Source organism: Theropithecus gelada, chromosome 3, assembly GCF_003255815.1.
Source record: "Theropithecus gelada isolate Dixy chromosome 3, Tgel_1.0, whole genome shotgun sequence".
Classification (NCBI taxonomy): Eukaryota; Metazoa; Chordata; class Mammalia; order Primates; family Cercopithecidae; genus Theropithecus; species Theropithecus gelada.
In genome coordinates this window covers 77,088,627-77,112,619 of record NC_037670.1, presented here as the reverse complement: position 1 = coordinate 77,112,619, position 23,993 = coordinate 77,088,627, and the positions used below count along the sequence as shown (strand labels likewise).

Genomic DNA, 23,993 nt, shown 5'->3' with positions numbered 1-23,993 from the left:
AAAGTGGGTTTAATACCTATTTCATAAAATTGTTATATGGATGAAATGAAATTAATGTTTGAAATGGCTGGCTACAAAAATTCTCACCTTCAGGTTATTATAGGCAATCCTGGTTCTACTACCAGCTAGAATGTTGGTCCATATTTATCATAGACAATTACTAAAACAAGAATATTTGCATAACACTCCATAGTTGACAAAGCACATTGACCTCAAGAATACTTTCACTTTGCATATTCAAATATTAAATCTGGGCAATATTTTTACCTGTTCAGATATGAAGTCTGGGCATTTGGGAGGTACTTTTATTAAGAAACATTAAGCAGCTGTGTGCTGGAGTTTTGGCAAACTGACATTCACTAATTATTTAACACGTCTACATTGAGCTCACATATGTGCTAGTGCAGCAGTTCTCAAACTTTTGGTCTCAGTACTCCTTCACATTCTCAAACATTATCGAGAACCCCAAAGAGTGTTTCTTCATGTGAAATATATCTATTGATATTTACTGTATTAAAAATTAAAACTGTTTTAAAATATTACTTCATTAAAAAACCAATTCATTAAAATTCATCAAATAGCAATAAACCATTACATGATAATGTAAAAAATATATTTTGATGAAAAATAACTGTATCTTCCAAAACAACAACAAAGAAACTGTTTGGAGTGTCATTGCTTTACATTTTTGCAAACCCCTTTAATGTCTAGCTTAATAGGTAGCTGGATTATTTTGTTTTTGCATTCAAGCTGTTGCAGTATCACACTTCGCAGTCTCTGGAAAATGACAGTGTGCTCACGAAAGAATGGGAACGAAAAAGGTAAAAAATACGTCTTATTTTTGTAATTAAGACATTGACCCCTTGGCATGTCTCAAGAGAATCCCTCTTGAGGTTTCCCCATTCCACACTTTAACCACTGTGCTAGTGCCTAGTATCCAATTATTACTCAAGAAGTAATTGTTGAATAAAGTAATGAATACTATATCCTGGGCCAGGTGCTGAGGTTACAGAAATGGACAAGACAAGAGATCCTGACTTTAAGGAGTTTAGACTTAGACTTGTCTCTCTTAAATGGAAGAGAGACAAGTATTTACAAACTCTGCTACTAGAACCACCATAGGAGTAAACACAAGATACTATGGGAGGTGAGAGGGTGCCTAGCCTAGTTTTTAGTGATCAAGGAAGACTTTTAGAGAAAATGGTGGTTAAGCTGAGACTTAAAGGAAAAGCCAGGTAAGGAATGAAAGTGTAAAAAGGAGCGTGAAGTGGGAGCAGTAGGGCTTACTAGGATTTAGAGTGAGCAAGGTATAGCAGATTAGCCAGAAATGAGGGAATGTGTCATGCAAGTTTCCTCAGGGAAAATTTTAAGACTTTAAACAGGGGACTGACATAGTTAAAGTTTAGAAAGGTCACTCTGGGTACAATGTGAAGGATGAGTTGCAGTATAACAGGCCAGAAAAGCTACTGCAAGGAGTTGAGGCAGGAGATAATATTGGCTTAAATAGAATAGTAATGAAGTGGAGAGAAATGGAAAATTAGAGTTGAGAAGGAAAAACTGATAGGACTTTCTAATGGCTGTAGGAGGTAAGAGAGAGAAAGGGGCTGAGTATTATACCCATATTTCTGGTTTACAAAATTGGGTTGATGATACCACTTAGAGATTAGAAACATAAAAGCTGGTAAAATAAAGAGTTTAGTTTGGGATATTTGAGATATCTTGGAACATCAGGACATATTTTGAAGGCAGTAAGACATGTAGATTTGCAGTCAGAAGAGAGAACTGGACTAGAAATTTGCATTAGGAGTTACTAGTGTATATATGGTGGCTGAAGCCAGGGAGGTGAATGAAACCACATAAAGGAGAATGTAAAAAGTGAGACAGAAACAAACTGCACACAACTTTGGGGTTCATGGATATCTGACAGCCAGAAGGGGGTCCTGAAAGGTAAAATAAAGACACAGAGATCTAGGAGAAAAACTAGGAAAGTGTGGTTTCACAAATCAAGGCATATGAATGCAGAAGGCCAAGGGTTCTAGTATCACATGCTGCAGAAAGGTCAAGGAAAATAAGACAAAGGGTCTACTAGATTGAACACAGAGGTTCTTGGTGACCTTGTTGAGAATTTCAGTGGAGTGGTAGTTGCAGAATCCAGAAGCTTGTTGAATAAAGAACCCATTGACTGCAATTCCTGGAAAGGCAGGAGGAGTGAGAATCTAGAGAATGAGCACAAAGAGATGGAATACAGGGAACTGGCAGAGATATGTGCCTCAGACAGGGGGGTACCTAATCTATTGTGACACTTGAAAGAATGAGTATGGAGGCATAAAGTTGTTGGAGTTCCTTTTTTTTTTTTTTTTTTCTGAGACGGAGCCTGGTTCTGTCACCTAGGCTGGAGCGCAGTGGCGCGATCTTGGCTCACTTTAACCTCCGCCTCCCTGGTTCAAGCAATTCTCTTGCCTCAGCCTCCTTAGTAGCTGGGATTACAGGCACCCACCACATCTGACTAATTTTTGTATTTTTAGTAGAGATGGGGTTTCATCATGTTGGCCAGACTGGTGTTGAACTCCTGACTTCAGGTGATGTGCCCACCTTGGCCCTTCCAAAGTTCTGGGTTTACAGGCATGAGCCATCATGCTCAGCCTGAGTTCCTCTTTGATGGTTTCTATTTTCTTCTATTCTCTTATTTGAGAATAAGTGAGGGGAATGGTTTGAAAAATAAGGAGAAAATCAGAAGTGGCTGTTGTGGAAAACAAGAGAGACACAACTAGGGGAACAAGCATTGCTTGGTAAAGTTGAAGGCCCACCTGAGTTTGGACACCGTAAACATGTGGTGGAAACCATCTATATGGTCTGTCCAGAATTCAGATCAGTTTTTTAAAACCAGTTTCTGAATCAGTAGGTTAAAGTCTAGGCTGTATTTTATTAACAAATATAGTAAACAGTGCAATAAAGAGATCATAAAATCAATACAATTATCTTTCCTCATGCACCACGTATAATTTCCATAACACATACACGTATATACATTATAGAACACTGGCTATTAAACCTCCCTACAAAGAAAGTTCCTCAGAATATCATTATTTCATTGCCTGTAACACTCTGTGTAATTTTCTTTTTTTTCTTTTCTTTTTTTTTTTTAAGAGTTGCTGTTGTAGCCCAGGCTGGAGTGCAGTGGTGCTATCTGGGCTCACTGCAACCTCCCCCTCCTCGGTTCAAGTGATCCTCCTGCCTCAGCCTCCCGAGTAGCTGGGATTACAAGTATGTGCCACCACACCTGGCTAATTTTTTGTATTTTTAGTAGATGCGGGGTTTCACCATGTTAGCCAGGCTGGTCTCAAACTCCTGACCTCACGTGATCCGCCCACCTCGTCCTCCCAAAGTGCTGGGATTACAGGCGTGAGCCACCGCGCCTGGCCACTCCATGTAATTTTCAGTGAAAAACAGTGAAGCTATCATAGTGTGGGGTGGAGTTTGTAGGAGAACATGAACAAACCTCAGGCAAGGAATTTAATGTTATTTATATTAAGAATTTATCCATTTTCATAGCACAAAATAACACAATTCACCTCTTTCATACCCATTAAGAGATCTTCCTCAAAGAAATATTATCAATAGAGATGGGAGGCAAAGATTTACTTCCTTTAAACTATTAGGTTATATTAATAAAAGTATTTGCTTTAATTTTATATTTTAAAATAATCTATATTTAGGTAATATTTACTAAGCATTGACTGAGCACCGTGTTCATGTATTAGTCTATTTAACTCTTATCAAAATCCTGTTAGATAAGTATTATCTCCCTTTACAGACAAGGAAACTGGATCACAGAAAAGTTTAAGTAACTTGTTCTTGGTTGCAAGCCTAATAAAAAGAGAGCTGGGATTTGAACTCAGGCAGTCTGACTCTGGGTTACCTTCCTTGCTACACTGCTTTCTTTCAAAAATAGAAATTTAACAACATTTCCCAAAGTAAAAGTTCATTTGAAGTTTCAGAAACTTAAAGCAATGATTGAACAGATAAGTTGCAACAGACTTCATAACCAGTTCAGTAAAAGTGTATAGACTTACGAAATGGCATAAATAACAAGATACAAATAAGTTGCTTCTGTAAGTTTCTTTTCTTAAAAAAAACTACTCGGAAATATTTCAAGTATATAGAACAGTAAAGGAAATAATTACAAGTGAACACCCATGTGCCCTCTACTTAATGTTTTGCCACATTTTCAAGATACTTCTGGTAGAAAATAAACGTTACAGATACAAATGAACCCTTCTTGTTACATTCCCTTCTGTTCCTCTCTGGAAGTAACTAGTATTCTGAATTTGTTATCTATCATTTCCTTATACGATTTTTAGTTTGATCTTACTTTTTTGTAATTATTAAACTTTTATTTATGGTATGTCATATATACATCTTCCTGCAACTTGCCTTTTCCTTTCTTCCTCAATATTGGGTTAATGACTCTATCCATAAGAAAAACGGTAGCTTTAGTTCACTGATTTTTTGTTTAGTTTATGTTCAATTCGTTCAACAATGACACTTATTCATCCATTCTATTAGTAGACATTTATTGTTCCACTAATATAAGCTATTCTGCTCTGAACTTTCTTGCACGTGCTCACAACTTAGAAATACACATTCTTTTTTTTTTAACATGCAGTTAAACAGGAACATACATATTTCTTTAACATGTACTTAAACAGGAAAAGTAACACATGTGCATGAAGAATACAACCGAGAACCATTACGTTCAAGAAACGTACAAAAGACCACAGGTTATTCCGAGTGAAGAAAGGCTTTCACTAGAAGGCACTTGGGGAAGGTTCCAATGACAGCGACATTCATCGCTACAGTAGAAACTCACACAATCGTAGCCCTTTATTACTCTTTTCTTATCCAGTAGTTTCCTGCGTCCGTTCATTTTCTCAACTGGAGCGTGAGCTCCAAGAGGACTGAATCGGGCCCCAACAAGGTGAGCCAATACGAAGGTGGCAGCAGAGTCCGCAATGGGGGCTACAGCGGCCGACCTCTGAGGCTGTGCCAGGCCACCAGAGTGACAGCGAGAGGGAAGGGTCGGGGAAACAGGGCCTAACCTCACTTTTCACCCCGAAAGTCAAGGTAGCCGAGGAAACAGGGATGAATGGGGGCACAGACACCTGCCTCGAAGTGTCTCCTCACTTTCACTCACAAAGCCGTCGGGTCAGTAGCTACAAGCCGAGGGGCGGATGCGGCCCCCGCCCTGTGGCACTTTCTCAGTCTGGTTCTTCCAGCCGCGCCTCTTTGCCTTACGCCAATTCCGTAAGGAGGGGCTGAGGCCAACCAGGCGGCTCCCGCAGCTCCAAATCTTGACGTGAAATAGCGCGGGGCAGAACTGACTGCGGCCATCTTTAATTCGGGCAAGACCCCACCCTCGCACCCCACCGACTAGTCCTTTTCAGCGTTACCAGGATTTTCGGCAACAAATGTAACGCGGTTAACCTTAGAAGCAGTGTTGAAGAAACACGCAAAGAGGCCTGAGTATCCATGACCTCAGTGGTGCGAAATCCGGCCAATTTAAACATGGCGGCTAAACCCGAACAGCTAAACGTTGCTGACGCCAATGAAGTCATGCTCGAAATGGAGCGAAGCGGCGGAGCTGGGGAGCGGGTAATCTCGCGAGATGGAAGCCAGCCTCCGCTCGGCCCGGAAGCCTCGTCTGAGGGGGCGGGGGACGGAGGAGGGAGCGGGAGGCGGGCGAGAGCCAGTGGAGGAGTCCGCCTCCTGTAGCGTGCGTAAGCAGGGCAGCGACGCCGGGCAGCTACGCCGCGAAATCGGCGTAGGCGCCTTTGGAGAATCGGCGGGCTGCGCTGCGCCGGGGCTGGTCGCGGAGGGGGGAGGGGATGTCGGTCAGTGCGAGATCCGCTGCTGCTGAGGAGAGGAGCGTCAACAGCAGCACCATGGGTGAGTCTCAGCTTCGGGCTGCCGCGACTCGGGGTCATCGGCTCCGAATGCCGGGAAGCCTTGCGGCCGCTGGACCGAGCTGGGGAACGCCCTGAGGCGAGGAGGAGGCAGCGGCGAGAGGAGCCGTGGTGGGGGCGACGGCGGGCCCGGGGCGCGGCAGCGGCGGGATCGGGGGGAGGGGAGGCGGCGGCGGTGACAGTTTGAATTGAACGTGAGGAGAGCCGAGGCGGCGGCATTTCCTGTGCCGCGGCGGGCCGGCCCCCTGGCCGGGGTGGAGAGCCGCGGCCTCCGCGGCCGGAGCAGCCTGAGCGCGGTGGTCTCAGCTCTGCCCTTGCTTCTCTCCGTCCCTTCGCCTTCCCTCAGCCTCCTCCCGTGCCCGCCGGCCCCCGCGGCCCCGCTCCTCCTGTCCCCGGCCGCATCCCCCTCGGCAGAAGTCCCCTCGTGGGGCAGTGGGCCTGGCGAGGAGGGTGGGGACGAATGTGAGCGCTCGGGCGAGGGTGCTGTGTGGGCCAGCCCGGGAGGGCGGCGGCGGGGAGGGAGGAAGAAGGATGCACCAGGCTGAGGCTGCGGTGGAGGCGGCGGCGGCGGCGGCTGCAGCAGCAACTCCAGTGACCGCGTCGCCTCCCCGCTCCTCCTCCCGTCTCTCGGGGTTGCCTCTCTCCAGGCGCAGCCCGGAAGGCCGGTGGATGGCGGGCGAGTCTTGAGAACGGAGAATCGGTAGTTTGGTTTGGTACTTGGGCTTAATTTTTAGGAGTAGGGGAAAGAGAACGCCTGGGAAGGGCGCCCCCCGGAGGAGATAGAAAGGGTGGGAAGGGTCCCTGGAAAAGGGAGGGAGCGGAGATGTGGAGTGGCGAAGTTAAGGGAAATTAATTTTTGAAAATATTTCAATATTCTCAGTTATTCTTTTAAGGAGCCCTTTCATTTCCTTTCCTCCCCCACATATTGGAAAAAGAACAGGCCATTTCATTCACATTTTCCACTCCTGAGTTCCATTTCAGCTGTCTGTATAGTAAGAAATAAGCAACCGAGATTTTTCTAGGACATTTCCATTTGCTAAGTTACTTTTGAAAAGTACACTTTCAGATTTGGGTTTTTACAGTCCTAGGAAAGAATTCGTGACGTCCAGGTGTTTTCTTAGTTACTGAAATAATAACTTACTACAATTCTTGAGAGTTTATTGCTAAATAGTTCAGCTTTAAGAATTCTTTCTTCTGGCTTTATTTTGATGAAAGAGAATATCTTAAGTGTCCCTGAGAATCTAAATGAACAGGTAATCTAAATCCCTAAGCATTTAACCTGTTTTACATATTTATGCACATGCAAGTGATGAGTATAGTCAGTTTTTCCCCCTAAAGTTTATGTGCAAACTTGGGGAGGAGAGTATTTTAGACTTCAGGTGTACAGGTGGGGATGAAATTTCTGGAATCCTGATAGACTGAAGGGAGGATATAAACAATGACCAAGTCAGTTATTGCTGCTTGGATTCTTTATTTCTTCAGACTGCAAGGGAATGAGTGAGGGGTGTTTGGGTGGTGGTTGGGGAGAGGGGGGTTACAGCGGCAGGAGAGCAGTAAACAATCTTTCATCCCATTCAGCTGTTCAGTGGGTGGGACTAAAGGAGATAGAGTTGAGTGAAGCTATGAAATAAATGTGGAAGCTACATAGGTGATTTGCATGGTAGCATTGTCTTATTTTGTGATGGGACAACATGGTGGAACCAGGTCTTCATAATACAATTATTAAAAATACCACATATTATACCACATCTTAGGCTTACAGAATTCAAGTTCACAACAAATAACAGCAAGTTATGTTAAGTTGGTTTTAATTAGTTCTTATCCTTTAAAAAGAAAGGATATTGTCTTTTTCTAATGGAGCTTAACAATTTTTGTTGCAGGCTTTGAGTTGGAGATACTTGATGCATACATAATACATGAAAGGTAGTGTTAAAAGATTATATTTCAAAAGTTTGTGGTAAAATTGGTTGTTCAGATTTGCACATTTTCCCATAGAAGTAATTTTAAGTAAATCCATGCCAGAAGTTCTGAACAAGTCTAAGGCAAGTTAGGAATCCTTACAGACCCTAGGAGAATTTAGAGGAATATGCTAGAGCAACAACAACAACAATAACAGAGATTTGGGGAGAAGAGGAAGGAAGAAGAGTTACATCTCTGTCTTCTAAGGTCTCAGTAATGGAGAGTGATCAGATGAGGGGATCAGTCAGAATAAGGATAGTGGTAGAGCAGATTAGTTGCAGACTTTTATAATTTGATGATATACATATTCATTGTAGACTGCATTCTGGAAATTGCCGATAGTGAATTCCTACCTGACTAAATTGCCTGCTGAGAAATGTGTTTCACATTTTGACTTCATAGGCTATCTTCAATTTTTGATTAGAAGTTGAGAATTTTAAATTAATGATTTATGTCTTTTACTAAGTTTTGAGAAAAAACTTTTTGTATATTTCTTTTTCTGTACTAAGTTTGCATTGTAAAGACACACTTTATTGTATAATAGAAACAATAAAAATTATGTTTTAAGGAGTAGAATTTTAAGGTAGTTTGATTATGGGTTTAGTTCGCTGGATGAGAGCATACTGTTAAATGTAGACCATTGAACTCTACAGCAGTGTTTGAAGACTGCAGGTTGTGACCCATTAGTGGACATTGCACTTAATATTTTGAGGGAGATTACATTTTCTTTCAGGTATTGTGTACTGGGTGGGCATCGTGGTCAAAATGTACAGTATGGATGAGTCAAATGTAAGGTCTTCGAACCTTATGTTAGAGGTTGGAGGTCTTGGTGTGAGAACTTTAAAATTAAAAGACTATTAGTCCGTGTGGCTTTTTCTTATTTTGGATTCATTTATCCTGTACTCCATGTAGCTAGCATGGTTAGAGAGATCTGAGGCCTACTTCTGTTTGAGAGGATATTGTCCCCTATAGCCAGAAACTATGGTGGCTTCCAAAAGAAAAGAGTAGCATTTAGTGACTCTGCTTTAGGCCTTGAGGATGAATCTTTTCTTTGTTTTTGTCTTCATGTGTCCTTTTGCATCATCAGAGATCAGGAGACTAAACTTTGAGCATGGGCTTGGGGAAGAGGGGCCAAAGAGACAACTTGGCTGGCATTGAGTGTTGAAGGCCGTAGGCCAGACACACACTAAATCCTTGTGACTTACTCTTGGTGCAGTCCAGCTATCCAGATGTAGGGATTACACACTGGGGTTTGAGTTCAAAATCTTAATAATGATTTAGAACATAGGCTTTGATGTTAGATATGGATGCAAATCTTGGCTTTGCTACTCACTAGATACATCAGTCGGAGTAGGTTAGATTATAATTTAGGCATTGTTAACAATAGGGTACATTGAGAAATCATAGAGTATACCTACACAAACCTAGATGGTAGAACCTACTATACACCTGGGCTGTATCCTGTTGCTTCTAGGCTATGAGCTTGTACAGCTTGTTATTGTACTGACTACTGTAGACAATTATGACACATGGTAAGTGTTGGTTTTTTTTTTTCTTTGAGACGGAATTTCACTCTTGCTGCCCAGGCTGGAGTACAATGGCACAATCTTGGCTCACCGCAACCTGGGTTCAAGCAGTTCTCCTGTCTCAGCCTCCCGAGTAGCTGGGTTTACAGGTGCTTACCTGCCTCAGCCTCCCAAGTAGCAGGGGTTACAGGCACTTGCCACCAGGGTCAGCTAATTTTTGTATTTTTAGTAGAGATGGGGTTTCACCACGTTGGCCAGGCTGATCTGGAACTCCTGACCTCAAGTGATCCTCCTGCCTCGGCCTCCCAAAGTGCTGGGATTATAGGCGAGCCATCGCGCCCGGCCAAATGTTTGTGCTTCTGAGCCTAGAAAAAAAGATATGCTGTACTATGAACTTATGACTGCTATGTCATCACAGGTGATATGATTTTTTTTAGCTCCGTTGTAATCTTATGGGACCACTGTCATACATGTTGTCCACTGTTGACCAAAACATTTTTAATGCAGTGCATGACTATACTGCAGATAAGAAAAGTGGAAATGGAATAAGAAAGATAAACTATAAGCCCCAATTTTTTATTACTAGTTTCAACAGATGTAAAATTATTCTGCTATTAAAATTTCCATTTTTATGCTCTAAATTTCTGTGTTTCTCTGACATAAACTGATAATTCACAGACTGCTCACTGGTCCACAGACCACACTTTACATAGCACTAGGTTAAACTATGCTGCAGCAACAGACTGTCATATTAAAGTTTATGTGCAGTATTATATTTTAGGCCAGTGTTAACTTTAAAAGCTGATAATTCGTAAGTATCCCCTGTGATTGGGGGAATTGCCTAAAGCTGCTCCTGCTTACATTATTTTGAAGTTTTCTAAGTCTTAGGTATTCATGTGTCATTTGCATTTTATTCAATGTTTATTTGCCTTATGTAAAATATAAAGATGATATTCTTCCTCCTTCCCCACTGATCTAGAAGTAAAAAATGGACTTTCCTAAAGTTATAACATGTTAATTCTGTTGTTTTGTTTAACTCTGGGTCACAGCTGACTACTTCTGGTAGCTTTATTGGAGGTGAGGCTCCAGGTCAGAGTTTCTCATTTGAGGTTTTATCATTATTTGGGGCAGGGAAGGGCTGTCTTGTGCATTGTACAGTATTTACCAGCATCCCTCCTGTCATCATGCTAAGATGCCAGCAGCACATGCTCTCTCCGGTTGTGAAATGAAAAAAAAGTCTACAAACATTGCCAAATGACACGTGGGGGAGCAGAATCATCCTTGGTTGAGAACCACTGTACTGGAAAGAACAAGCTTCCTTAACTGTCTTACTTTTTACGTCTTCTTCCTGGAACTCCTACCACTTAGTATTCTTAGTATTTCCTAAACTTGGGAATCAAAATTACCTAGAGTTTTTTTGTATTAAAAGTTTATCATTAATTTATATATTTTTGCAAAGCATGATCAGTAATTACTAGACATAGAACATTATGCTAGGTCACTGTTTTCCAAAGTATGATTGAAGGGTCAACCATGGCCTGGAGTTAAAAATGCAGATTAACTGGTTCCCACTAAAAGACCCACTGATTAGCAATCTCTGGGAGAGGGACCCAGGAATCTACATTTCCAAATGCTTTCCAACTTATCAAGTAACTTTATTATTGTATTCTTTCATAGAATAAAATACATGGATTTTAAGTATTTAGTTGAATGAATTGCTGATGTGCACACACACATCTTGTAGCCTTTATTCTAATCAAGATATAGAATATTTCCACCATCCCAGAGTTTCTCGTTCCTTGTTGGAGTTCTCCTTCTATTGCCCCAGGTAACCACTGATAGGATTTCTAATAGCCATGAATTTTTTTTTTTTTTTTTTTTTAACAGCTTTACTGATACACGTATACAGTTGATTCATTTAAAGTGTTTTTTTCTGGGTAACTTTCTAAAGTCTCCCCATCCCCATAACTTCTTTATTATATAAGATTTCAAATAAAATGATCATCGTGGTGTTTTTCAAAGATTACAGATTCTCGTGGTGTTTCACACTGTGATAAACAATAGGCCTGGGATGGGGCCCTGACAATCTTTGGCTCTGATGACTGTTTTCAGGAAAATCAAAACCATTTTCCACTAGTTTTGCTATTCTTTATAAAATATATTTGAAATATTCCTGTAGTGGTAATTTGAAACTTTTGTAAACTGTCCATTGATTTAACAAATATTTGACTCCAAAAAAGTATCGGACACTTTGACACCGTGGCAATCAAGAAAGCTATGGTCATGGATGTTATGATGTTTCTGTTTTCATTTCTGAAATTGCTTTTTAAAAAAAAATTTTTTTTCTTGAAACGGAGTTTTGCTTTTGTTGCACAGGCTGGAGTGCAATGGCACGATCTCAGCCACCACAGCCTCCGCCTCCCCAGTTCAAGTGATTCTCCTGCCTCAGCCTCCCGAGTAGCTGGGGTTACAGGCATGCGCCACCATGCCTAGCTAATTTTTTTTTTTTTTGAGATGGAGTCTCTGTCCCCCAGGCAGGAGTGCAGTGGTGCGATCTCGGCTTGCTGTAAGCTCTGCCTCCCGGGTTCACACCATTCTCCAGCCTCAACCTCCCAGGTAGCTGCGACTACAGGCATCTGCCACCACGCCCGGCTAATTTTTTGTATTTTTAGTAGAGACAGGGTTTCACTGTGTTAGCCAGGATGGTCTTGATCTCCTGACCTAATGGTCCGCCCGCCTTGGCCTCCCAAAGTGCTGGGATTACAGGCGTGAGCCACCATGCCTGGTTGCTTTTTAAAAATTTTACTGGGAGTTTTTTGTTGTTTGGTTTTTTTGAGACGGAGTCTTGCTTTGTCACCCAGGCTAGTAGCATCATCCCGGCTCACTGCAACCTCTGCCTCCTGGGTTCAAGCGATTCTCCTTCAGCCTCTTGAGTAGCTGGGATTACAGGCGCATGCCACCACGCCTGGCTAATTTTTGTATTTTTAGCAGAGATGGGGTTTCACCATGTTGGTCAAGCTGGTCTCTCCTGACCTCGTGATCTGCCTGCCTTGGCTTCCAAAGTGCTGGGATTACAGGCGCGAGCCACCGCACCTGGCCTGGGTTTGTTTTTTTTTTTTCCAGTAGGTAGTATAATCACTTGGTTCAAAATTCAAAAGGTTAAACAGAGAGATACAGTGAAGTCTCTCCTTCTTACTTTTACCCCCAGGTCACCCAGTTTCCTACTCCTTAGGCATCCTGTGTTAACAGTTTCTTGTATGTTCTTCCAAAGGTGTTTTTTGCATATGGAAGTTAAAAACATATATCCTTCCTGCCCCCACCCTTGGTAGCATAAGACACATTATTTCCCACATGTTTCTTTCCAATTAGTGTAATTTGGGTTATTCCATGCAGTACATAAAGAGCATTCTTATTCTTTTATACAGCTATATAACCATTATATGATATTCTGTTTGTGCTGCTCCAACAAAATACCTGTGACTGGGTAATTTATAAGGAACAGAAATCTATTTCTTACCATTTAGGAAGCTAGGAAGTCCAAGATCACAGTGCCCTCAGGTTTGGTGTCTCTGCTTCCAAGATGGCACCTTAAATGCTACTTCCTTTGGAGGGAACAAATGCTGTGCCCTAACATAGCAGAAGGAGCAAACAGGTCAAGCAGCTCCGTTGCATCTCTTTTATAAGGTCATTCATCCTATTAATACGGTTACTAGTGATTAAGTATCAACATACAAATTTTGGGACAACACACCAAGACCATGGCATATGGATAGACCGTGATATGGGATATATTATGATTTGTTTAACATGTCTGACTCTGATAGACATTAATTTCCAGTGTTTTGGTATTACCAACTATGACATGATGAGTCACTTGGGATGTTGATCTTTTCACATTTGTTAGTGTATCTAACGAATACACTAACAGTGTTAGTTTTTGAACTCTTTGAAGCAGGAGACTACCACTTAAAGGTTGTAGTATTGACATTGTCATTATATAAATAACGTATTGATATTATATTACCATAACATTGATGTTAAATATTGGTAATATTGCTGTTAAGTCATTGGTTTAGAACTTCAACAATCAAGTTCATTCATTTAACAAATACACGTTTTGTACTTGCTGTGTGTTGGCCACTGGGGAAACTGAATTAAATGCTGTGGCAGTAGAAATAGAGGCATGGTGATTAAGAGTTTCGGGTCTAGAGTCAGACTTGGATTCATATCTCAATTCTAAAGCTTAACTGAACCTTTGGTAAATAACAGAACTTTTGTTTTTCCTTCTCTGTATAGTGGGAATCATAAGGGTATCAGAGAAGTAAATGAGATAGTATTTGAAAAAAATCTTAGCATGATGCCTGGCATATAATAAACACTGAGGTGTTAGTTTAAAGAAAGTTATCAGACTATATTGCAGTTGACTTTATTTTTCTGCCTCCACTGTGCTTAAAGTCTAGGACTGTGTTTTGTTCACCTTTGTATCCCTATAACTGGCTTGCATTTAGTAAAAAATTTGTGATATGATATAAAGGTATGTAGAACATACAGTGAAAGTTCAAAGCAGGATACCTTTTCCATGCTGGAGAAGGTGAATCTTTAAAAGTTGGTAGGAGTAGGTAAAGGAGGTGAAGGAGTGAAGATAATTCTCACTTAAGAGTGAGAAATCCTGTTAGTATCAGGTTATGAGGTTAGAAGAGGTAAGTAGGCAACTGGTATTGCTGTGCTGAGAATTTAAAAATCTTTATTGAAGACTTTAAAAGAAAAGTGGTAATCATAAGAATTGCAATGATAATTATCTCTGTTGAGAGTTGACAGGGCACCAAGTTGGAGCCATTAAATTGCGGGAGTTTAATCTAGCAGTTTAGAACTAAAAATCGGTCAGAAGCAGGGCAGTGGGAAAAGACATGAGGGGGATGGTTGTGAGGTATTAGGGAAGATGTGGGTGGTGAGAAATGAGTCCAGAATATTTGAGCTTTCTGACTTGAGTGAATGGGTAGATGAGTAGATGCTATTTCTTGAAATAGGTAATTCGAAACATGAAATTGAGAGGCCTGGGGGACATCCAAGTGGACTTGTCTTGTAGGGTCTCAGTACTAGGAAGACATCTAGGATAGAAAATAAGCATTTTCCGATAATTGTAAATGTATTCATTTGTGCTTTGAATTTTTATGTTTAGTAAGTGAATTTGTGAACAGAGTTGAAGGAAACTAGAATAAAGTGATTTGTGTGAAATTTCCTTGTCCTTTAAAGTTAGACAGACTGAGGTCTCCAGTTTCTTAGGTAGTACTAAAATGTTTCCTTTTTTTTTTTTTTTTTTGAGACGGAGTCTTGCTCTGTCATCCAGGCTAGAGTGCAGTGGTGAGATCTCAGCTTATTATTGCCAGCTCCGCCTCGCGGCTTCACGCCATTCTCCTGCCTCAGTCTCCTGAGTAGCTAGGCCTACAGGCGCCTGCCACCACGCCCAGCTAATTTTTTGTATTTTTAGTAGAGACAGGGATGATCTTGATCTCCTGACCTTATGATCCACCTGCCTCAGCCTCCGAAAGCGCTGGGATTGCAGGCGTGAGCCACTGCACTTGGCCAAATGTTTACTTATTTAAAATTTCTGCTGGTACATTTCACAGCAGCAGTTGTTTCAGACTCAGGATTATGCTAGTGTTTTTTTGCAGGAGTGACATTTTGTATCCTTGTATATTCTTATTGTCCATTCAAATTGTAATGAGTTAATGAGTTCTTTTTTTTTTTTGAGACAGAGGCTTGCTCTGTCACCCAGGCTGGAGTACAGTGGTGAGACCTCAGCTCACTGCAACCTCCACCTCCCTGGTTCAAGCAATTCTTCTGCCTCAGCCTCCCGAGTAGCTGGGATTACAGGCGCACGCCTCCACGCCTGGATAATTTTTTTGTATTTTTAGTAGAGACGAGGTTTCTGCATGTTGGCCAGACTGGTCTCAAACTCCTGACCTGAGGCAGTCTGCCCACCTTGGCCTCCCAAAGTGCTGGGATTACAGGCGTGAGCCACTTGCCCAGCCGAGTTCTTTCTTTTGAGGAAGATTTTAGTATGTATTGTCCTTCAATTTTAGAGACTACAGTAATATTTTGAGTGAGATCATTATTTATGTAAGAGGAGACAAAATTCTCATAGTAATTTTATCTTAGTTCTTTTCATTTATATTGTTTTTTTTTTTTTTTTTTTTTTAAATAACGAGAGTACCACCTTATTTAGTACATGTAGCATTTTGGGGTATGAGGTGATCTATACAAGGAAAAATTTTCCAGGAACTAATGTACTCTCAAATATTAACATTTAAAAATATTTCTAATAATAAAAGTTTATTATATAAACTTGGTTTCTTTTATGATTAATTTAAACAAATTAACCACGAGGGGAAAAATAAATTATTTCAGTCATTTGTATTCTTTCTAAATATATATACATATATATTTTAAGGTTGTAATTAGGGGTGTGTTAGTGCTCCTAAACCCTGGACCATTATTGGAAACGTTTCTAATGCTTAACGCTTTTGGAGACTCTGTAACTCGCTAGGTGGGAGGTGGGGCTTAGAAGCTTGCTTATTAAGAGGCGGGCATGGTGGCAATGGTTCACATCTGTAGTCCTAGCACTCTGGGAGGTTGAGGCGGGCAGATCACTTGAGGTCAGGAGTTTGAGAGCAGCCTGGCCAACATGGTGAAACCCTGTTTCTACTAAAAATACAGAAATTAAGGCCGTGCGTGGTGGCTCATGCCTGTAATCCCAGCACTTCAGGAGGCCGAGGCGGGTGGATCATGAGATCAGGAGTTCAAGACCAGCCTGGCCAAGATTGTGAAACCCTGTCTCTACTAAAAATACAAAAATTAGCCTGGTGTGGTGGCGGGTGCCTATAATCCCAGCTACTCGGGAGGCTAAGGCAGGAGAATCGCTTGAATATCTCAAAAATAAACAAAAAACAACAAAACAATTAGCCAGACATGGTGGTTGGTGTCTGTAATCCCAGTTACTCAGGAGGCTGAGGCAGGAGAATTGCTTGAACCTAGGAGGCAGAGGTTACCGTGAGCCAGGGTAAAGCCACTGCACTCCAGCCTGGGTGACAGAATGAGACTCTGTCTCCAAAAAAAAAAAAAAAAAAAAAAATGTTTAGGGAGATGGCTAACTCAACTTCAACTGTGGGTGAAAAAGATAACTAGAATGACTTAGCTGGCAAGTAGACCCACCAAAAATACTTAAGTTTGTGTTAGTGCATGGTGCTGTGCTGTTAGAGAGGTAATTACATAGACATAGGCCCCACGTCCCTTTCTCCCCATTTTTTTTGAAATTTTGGAATAGTTTTGGATTTGCTGAAAAGTTGAAATCCCTTTCTTTTTGAAAGCTAAACATTTGGTCAACATAGAGGAAATGCAGAGATAATACTACAGACATGCAAATATAGCAAGATATATGATATAAATGCACCATCAACATTAGTACTCGCCAGGGTTAAAGGAAATGTCAAAGGTATGGGGGTTTTATGCTTAATGGAAATATCTTTTATTTGAATCTGTGTTGAAAGTTTTGGGAGGCTCCATTGCTTTTTAATTGAAGGATGTGTATTCTAGTTCTGGTTGGTTGGTAGTGGATTTCATTTAACAATTAGAATCTAGCTAAGGTGAACAAAGGACCTTTTTTTCCCCCATAGGGTAGTTTCCTCATTGTTCTTATGGCTTCCAGTCTCTTCCCACTTCATTTAATAAATAAATATTTTTAAATTACTATACCTAAAATACTACTTTTACAAAATAACTTACCTATTATAGTAAAATAAATATCTGTCTATTATTTATAGTATTGGCTTCTAGAGCTCTTGTTAAAAGTATTATTTCTTGGGCTCTATTAGCACGATTCTAATTCCCTACTTCTAGACTGAGGCGCAGATTTCTATTTTTTTTTTTTTTTTTTGAGACGGAGTCTCGCTCTGTCAGCTAGGCTAGAGTGCAGTGGTTGGATCTCAGCTCACTGCAAGCTCTGCCTCCCGAGTTTATGCCATTCTCCTGCCTCAGCCTCCCGAGTAGCTGGGACTATAGGCGCCTGCCACCTCGCCCGGCTAGTTATTTTTTGTATTTTTTAGTAGAGACGGGGTTTCACCGTGTTAGCCAGGATGGTCTCGATCTCCTGACCTCGTGATCTGTCCGTCTCGGCCTCCCAAAGTGCTGGGATTACAGGCTTGAGCCATTGCGCCCGGCCTAGATTTCTATTTTTAATCAAAAGCTCCCCATATTCTTCTGATTATAGCCAGGTTTGGGAATGACTTTTCTGCAAGATACAAGTCCAGAGGCCTTAATAATAACTATCATCTGTAGCACAATCACTGTAACAACTGTCATTTATTGTACTTACTGTATGTGACGTGCCAAACCCTTTATATTGCTTTATATATACCTTACAACATTATCCCAATCTAAGGCTCAAAGGTTATGTAATTTACCCACCAGAACACAATTCTCAGAAAGGTTGTGTAATTTACCCACCAGAACACAAATAAGTTACAGTGGATACTGGAATTTAGATTTCTAGCTAGCTGCGCGTATACTGCCTTATGAATCTTTTATATACTTAAGACTTTTAGGCTATCATTTTAGCACCTCCTTGGTTTGACCTTTTCCTACTTATAATGAGTAATGTTCAGTATTCCTTTTTTTTTTTTTGGAAAGAGTCTCGCTCTGTCACCCATGCTGGAGTGCAGTGGCGTGATCTCGGCTCGCTGTTGCAACCACCACCTCCTGGGTTCAAACAATTCTCATTTTCTCCTGGGTTCAGCTACTGGCCTCCCCAGTAACTGGGATTACAGGCGTGTGCCACCACACCTAGCTAATTTTTTTGTATTTCTGTAGGGATGGGGTTTTGTCATGTTGACCAAGCTGGTCTCAGACTCCTGAGCTCAGGTGATCTGCCTGCCTCAGCCTCCCAAAGTTCTGAGATTACAGGAGTGAGCCACTGCACTCGGTCAGTATTAGTATTCTTGCTTCTGCTTATGATGTTTGTACCTGCCTTGAAGTCCTATCATATGTTAAGGAAGGCCCATATCAAAACTACCCATTCTGAGAAGCTTTTACCAATCGTGACATGATAAGTAATGATCATTTCACATTTGGTAGTGTATCGGTGCTTTTGAACTCTTTGAAATAAGACACTACCAGTTAAAGTTGTAGTATTGACATTAAGTTCATTACATCAGTAATATATTGATAATTATATTACTGTAACATTGATGTTAACTATAGGTAGTATTGCTGTTAAGTCATTAGTTTAGAACTTCAGCAATCAAGTTCTTTCATTTAACAAGTATGTGTTTTGTACCTGCTGTGTGCTGGTCACTGGGGAAACTGTTAAAAGTTGGAGAGTATTTTCTTTCATGCTTTTTCTGTAAACTTTAAAAAAAAAAAGCTGTAATGATAGTGGCACAACGTTTCATTTCTCTTTGGTAAATACTTGGGATAAGTAATATAGTAGGTGTATGTTTAATTCTTACATTGCAAAATTATTTTACAATATATTATTAACATTTTACATTTTCACCCCTGGTGAATAAGAATTCAAGTTGTTCCACATGCTCACCAACACTTGGAATGGTCACTGCTTTTAATTTTACTCATTCTTATAGATTTGTAGTGATAACTTACTGTAATTTTAATTTGTATTTTCCTAATGACCAATGATGTTGAGGATCTCCTGTGCTTATTTGCCATCTGTTTGTCACCTTTGGTGGTCCATTGAAATCTTTGGTCCATTTTTAAATTGGGTATTTGTCTTAATGAATTGTAAGGGTTCTTTTTATATTTTAGGTACTAGTTTTTTGTTGGACTGTACAATTTCTCATTATACTTTTACCCACTAACTTTAGTATCTTGTCAATGATTCTTGCCTATGGCAGTTTTACTGTGCTGTTTGTGTTACTGGTGATTTTCTTTTTACATCATGCTACATTTTAAAGCTGGGATTCTATTGTGGTAAGGAAGAGCTGTTTTATTTATTCATCAGTTCAGTTATATATTAATTTTTTCATTGTTTTATTGTTCAATTGTCCATTGAGAGTCCTTTCAGGTGGCTCTCGTTTACCCTTTCAGTATGTCCCCATCATTTTTAGGGGTACTTCTTTACTTTCTAGTTTATCTTGTATTTTTTCTGCCTAAGCCTTGGAAGCAATCACTGTCCAAGGAGTCCAGCAACCTTTTTTTGAGAATAATAATTAGAAAACAAGATCTGGGTGCCAGAGGTGCTCATTGCTATTGGAGTGTCCCTGCTTCTAGTAGATGTTTTGAGCAGACAGAGGTAGGCAGTGTATGAATTTATATATATACATCTGTATTTTTGTGTATGTGTGTAAAAATATATGCATATGTATACTAAAAACCATGAATTTATACTGGTACATTGATTCCAGTCTATTAATGCAGAGTTCATTCTAGCCTTTCTCTTTTCCTTGTAACTCCTTTCTTCAACATTGAGAAACCTGGCTTTCATCTGCAATTTATTTACATACTTGGAAAAATCTATTGTACACATAGCTGTAATTTCAGAACTATGTAATATGCTTACTTGCTAGAGTATAATATTTGTATGTGCTTTTTTGTCTTTAGCTTTATGCAATACCAATACTGTTAGTTAATATACTATACTAATATCTTACACTAATCAAAATACTTTTTTCCAAAGTTAGTTATGTTCTTTTCTGCTCCATCCCCTTCAGTGTCTTCATGTTATTCTTCTGAAATAGTTAGTTTTATTTGTTACTATTTCTTTTCACATCCTGACTGATTTTGTTTTTTTAATGGGGATACATGGAAAATTACCATGATGTTAATAGACTTAGTATTCCTCCCACCTTTCTTTTACCCTGTTCTCATTCTGCTTTTTTTCTACCACTTCCCCACACATTGATAGAGGTGATGGATCTCATGAGTTTCTGATTGATTTTTTGTGAGTATTTTTTTACACATATGAGAAGATATGTGTGAGAAAGGAGATGTAACAATTTATATGTGAAAGGTAGTGTACAGTACATGCTTGTTTTTATCACAGATTTATTGAGATAATTTGCATGCCGTAAAATATACCCCTTGAAAGTGTGTAATTTTGTGGGTTTTCGTGTATTCAGGGTTGTGCAACCATTGTCACTGTCTACTTTTAGGACATTTTCATCAGGCCCAAATGAAACCTTGGAGCCATTAATGATCAGTCCCCATCCCTCCTCTTCCCTTGTCCTGGCAACCACTAATTTACTTTCCATTTCTATGGATTTGTCTGTCTTGGACATTTTATATAACTGGAATCATATAATGTGACTTTTGTGACTGGCATATTTCACTTAGCAGTGTTTTCAAGTTTTGTCTGTGTTGTAGCATGTCTCAGTAGTACTTCATTCCATTTTATTGCTGGATATTATTCTGTTGTATATATACTACCATATTTCATTTATCCATTCATTAGTTGATATTTGGGTTGTTTCTACTTTTTTGCTATTATGGATAATGCTGCTGTGAATGTTTGGAGTACAAGCTGTGAATGTTTTGAGTTAACTTTTGGGTATGGTGTGAGATAGGAATCATTCTTTTGTATGTGGCTATCCAGTAGTTTCACTACTTATTGTTGGAAAAACTAGTCTTTTTTCATTGTGTCGTCTTGACAACTTTCTGTGAAAACAATTGGCTATAGATGTAAGGTTTTTTTTGTGGATTCTCATTTGTTTCTTATTGATCTGTATACTCTTAATGGCAGTACCACACTGTTTTGATGACTAACTTTGCAGTAAGTTTTGAAATTAGGGAGTGTGAGTCTTTCAACTTCGTTCTGTTTCAAAATTGTTTTGGTTATCCTGGTTCCCTTGAATATCCATCTGAACTATATGGTTAGTTTGCTAATTTCTACAAGTAGGCCAGCAAGGATATTGATAGCCATGGTGTTGAACTTGTATATCAATTTGAAGAGTATTGCCGTCTTAACAATATTAAGTCTTCCACTCCATTAATGCAAAATATCTTCTGTTTATTTAGGTCTTCAGTTTTTGTGAACAATATTTTTATAGTTCTCATGTGTAAGACTTAGATTTCCTTATGTTAAATTTATTTATAGGTATTTTATTCTTGATGCTATCACAAATGGAATTTTTTCTTAATTTTTTTATAGAAATGCAATTGATTTTTGTATATTGATCTTATATCATGCAACTTTATTAGTCCTGTAGTTTTTTTGGTGTGTGTGTGGATTCTTTTGGATTTTTTATTTATAAGATCATATCACCTGCAAATACTACTTACATTACTTTACAATCTAGATGCACTCTATTTCTTTATTTTACCAAATGCCTTTTCTGGAACTTCCAGAACTGTGTTATTTAGAAGTGGCAATGATAGACATCTTTTGTCTTGTTCTTGATTTTAGAGTGAAAGCATTCAGTCTTTCATCATTATGGGTTTTCTGAGATGTGCTTTATGAGGTTGAGGTTCCCTTGTATGTCTAGTGTGTTAAGTGTGTTTATCGTTGAAAGATTGTTGAATTTTTATCAATTGTGTTTTCTGTGTCTACTGAGATGATTATGTGTTTGTTGTGTGTGGGTTTTAATTTAGTGTATTACATTGATTAATTTTCATATGTAAAACCAACATATTCATTCTGGGATATATCCCATTGGTTATGGTGTATAATCCCCTTTTATTGCTGGATTTGGTTTGCTAGTACTTTGTTGATTTTTTTTGCATCCATGTAAGATGTTGGTTGGTTGTTTTTACTTGATGTGTTTGGTTTTGGTATCAGAGTAAAACTGGCCTCATAAAATGAGTTGGGAAGTATTTCATCCTCTTCTATTTCTTCGACTAGTTTTTGAAGGATTGTACAACCTTTAAACATTTGGTAGAATTTACCAGTGAAGACATCTGGGCATGGGCTTTGTGGAAAGTTGTGTTTTTGCTTTTTTGGGGGGGTGTGTGTATTAGTTATTTTTTATTACTAATCTATTATAGGACTATTCAGATTTTCTGTTTCTTCTTAAGTCAGTTTTGGTAGTTTATGTCTTTCTAGAGATTTTTGCATTTCCTCTAGGTTATAATCTGATTTGTTAGCATGGAATTAATTGTTCATAGGTTCCTTTTTATTTCTGAAAGATTGGTAGTGATTTCCCTTCTTTCATTTCTGATTTCAGTAATTTGAGTGTTCTGGTTTTTTTTTTTTTCTTGGTCAGTTTAGCTAAGGTTTTGTCAATTTTGTTGATCTTTTCAGTGAACCAACTATGATTTCATTAATGTTTCTCTTGTGTATTTCATTTATTTCTGCTCAAATAATCATTTCCTTATTTTGTTTTCCCTGTTCTGGGTTTAATTTGTTCTTTTTCTAGTTTCTTGAGATGGAAGGTTATGATATGAAATCTTTCTTTTTAATAGAGGCATTTACAGCTGTAAATTTCCTTCTAAGCACTGATTTAGCTGCATTCAATACATTTTGGTACGTTGTGTTTTTTGGTTTCCTTCGTCTCAAAGTATTTTCCAGTATCCCTTGTGGTTTAGTTTTTGACCTATTGATTATTAAAGAGTATAGTGTTTAATTTTAACAAATGTGTGAATTTTCCAGATTTCTCTCTGCAGTTGATTTCTGACTTCATTCTGTAGTGGATGAAGAATATACTTTGTATGATTTTCAACCCATTTAAATTGAGACTTGTTTTGTGATCTATTCTGGAGAATATTCCATGTGCACTTGAGAAGAATGTGTTTTGCTGTTTTTGGGTGGAATGTTGTATAGCTATGTGTTAGGTCTAGTTGTTTTGTAGTGTTGTTGAGTCTTCTGCTTCTTTATCATCTGTCTAGTTGTTTTACCCATTATTGAAAGTAGGGTGTTGAAGGTCAGCTATTACTGTTCAATTGTTTTATTTCTACCTTTCATTTTCTTAGCTTTGTGCAATTTGGGGACTCCTTTTTTAGATACATATATGCTTAATATTGTTCTATCTTCTCAATGGATTGGTCCTTCAATCAGTATGAAATATCCTTCTTTGTGGTAACAAGATTTGTCTTTTAAGTCTGTGTTTTCTGATATTAGTGTAGCTACTTCAGCTCTCTCTTGTTGTTTTCTGTCCTTTTTTTTCAACCTGTTTGTGTTTGTGATTCTAAAACGTGTCTCAGGTAGGCACCATATAGTTGGGTTTTACTTTTAAGAATCCACGTAGCCATTCTTTACCTTTTGATTGGAGTCCTGTTATACCTGAAACAGCAAAATGCATTAATCTAGTTACATTTAATCTACGTAGTGATATGATTTACACGTGTGATTTTGCTGTTTTCTACATCTCTTTTAAGACAGGGTCTCACTCTGTCAATCAGGCTGGAGTACAGTGGCACCATCATAGCTCACTTGGTTGACAGTCTTTTTCTTTCAACATTTGGAATATGTTATCCTTTTGCTTTCCGGCCTCCATGGTTTCTGACAGGATGTCAGCTATTATTCTTATTTACAGTCTCTTATACATATAGTTGCTTCTCATAAGCTGCTTTCAGTATTCTATGTTTTTGGTTTTTGACAGTT

The 23,993-nt window shown here is 39.3% G+C and overlaps 1 protein-coding gene across 4 annotated transcripts in view; it reads left to right on the top strand.

The window, feature by feature from the left end:
* Window positions 1-5,608: 5,608 nt before the first annotated feature.
* SEPT7 (septin 7) overlaps window positions 5,609-23,993 on the top strand; it is a 120,051-nt gene continuing 101,666 nt past the window's right edge. Inside the window, exons 1-2 of one of the 4 annotated variants that reach the window (XM_025380200.1) lie at window positions 5,663-5,946; window positions 6,945-6,946. In XM_025380200.1, the coding sequence (XP_025235985.1) occupies window positions 5,886-5,946; window positions 6,945-6,946 (63 nt within the window). In that variant the 5' untranslated portion in view covers window positions 5,663-5,885. Of the gene's footprint in view, window positions 5,947-6,944; window positions 6,947-23,993 lie in introns of all 4 variants that reach the window. The other 3 variants (XM_025380199.1, XM_025380198.1, XM_025380201.1) reach the window with 3 other exon arrangements.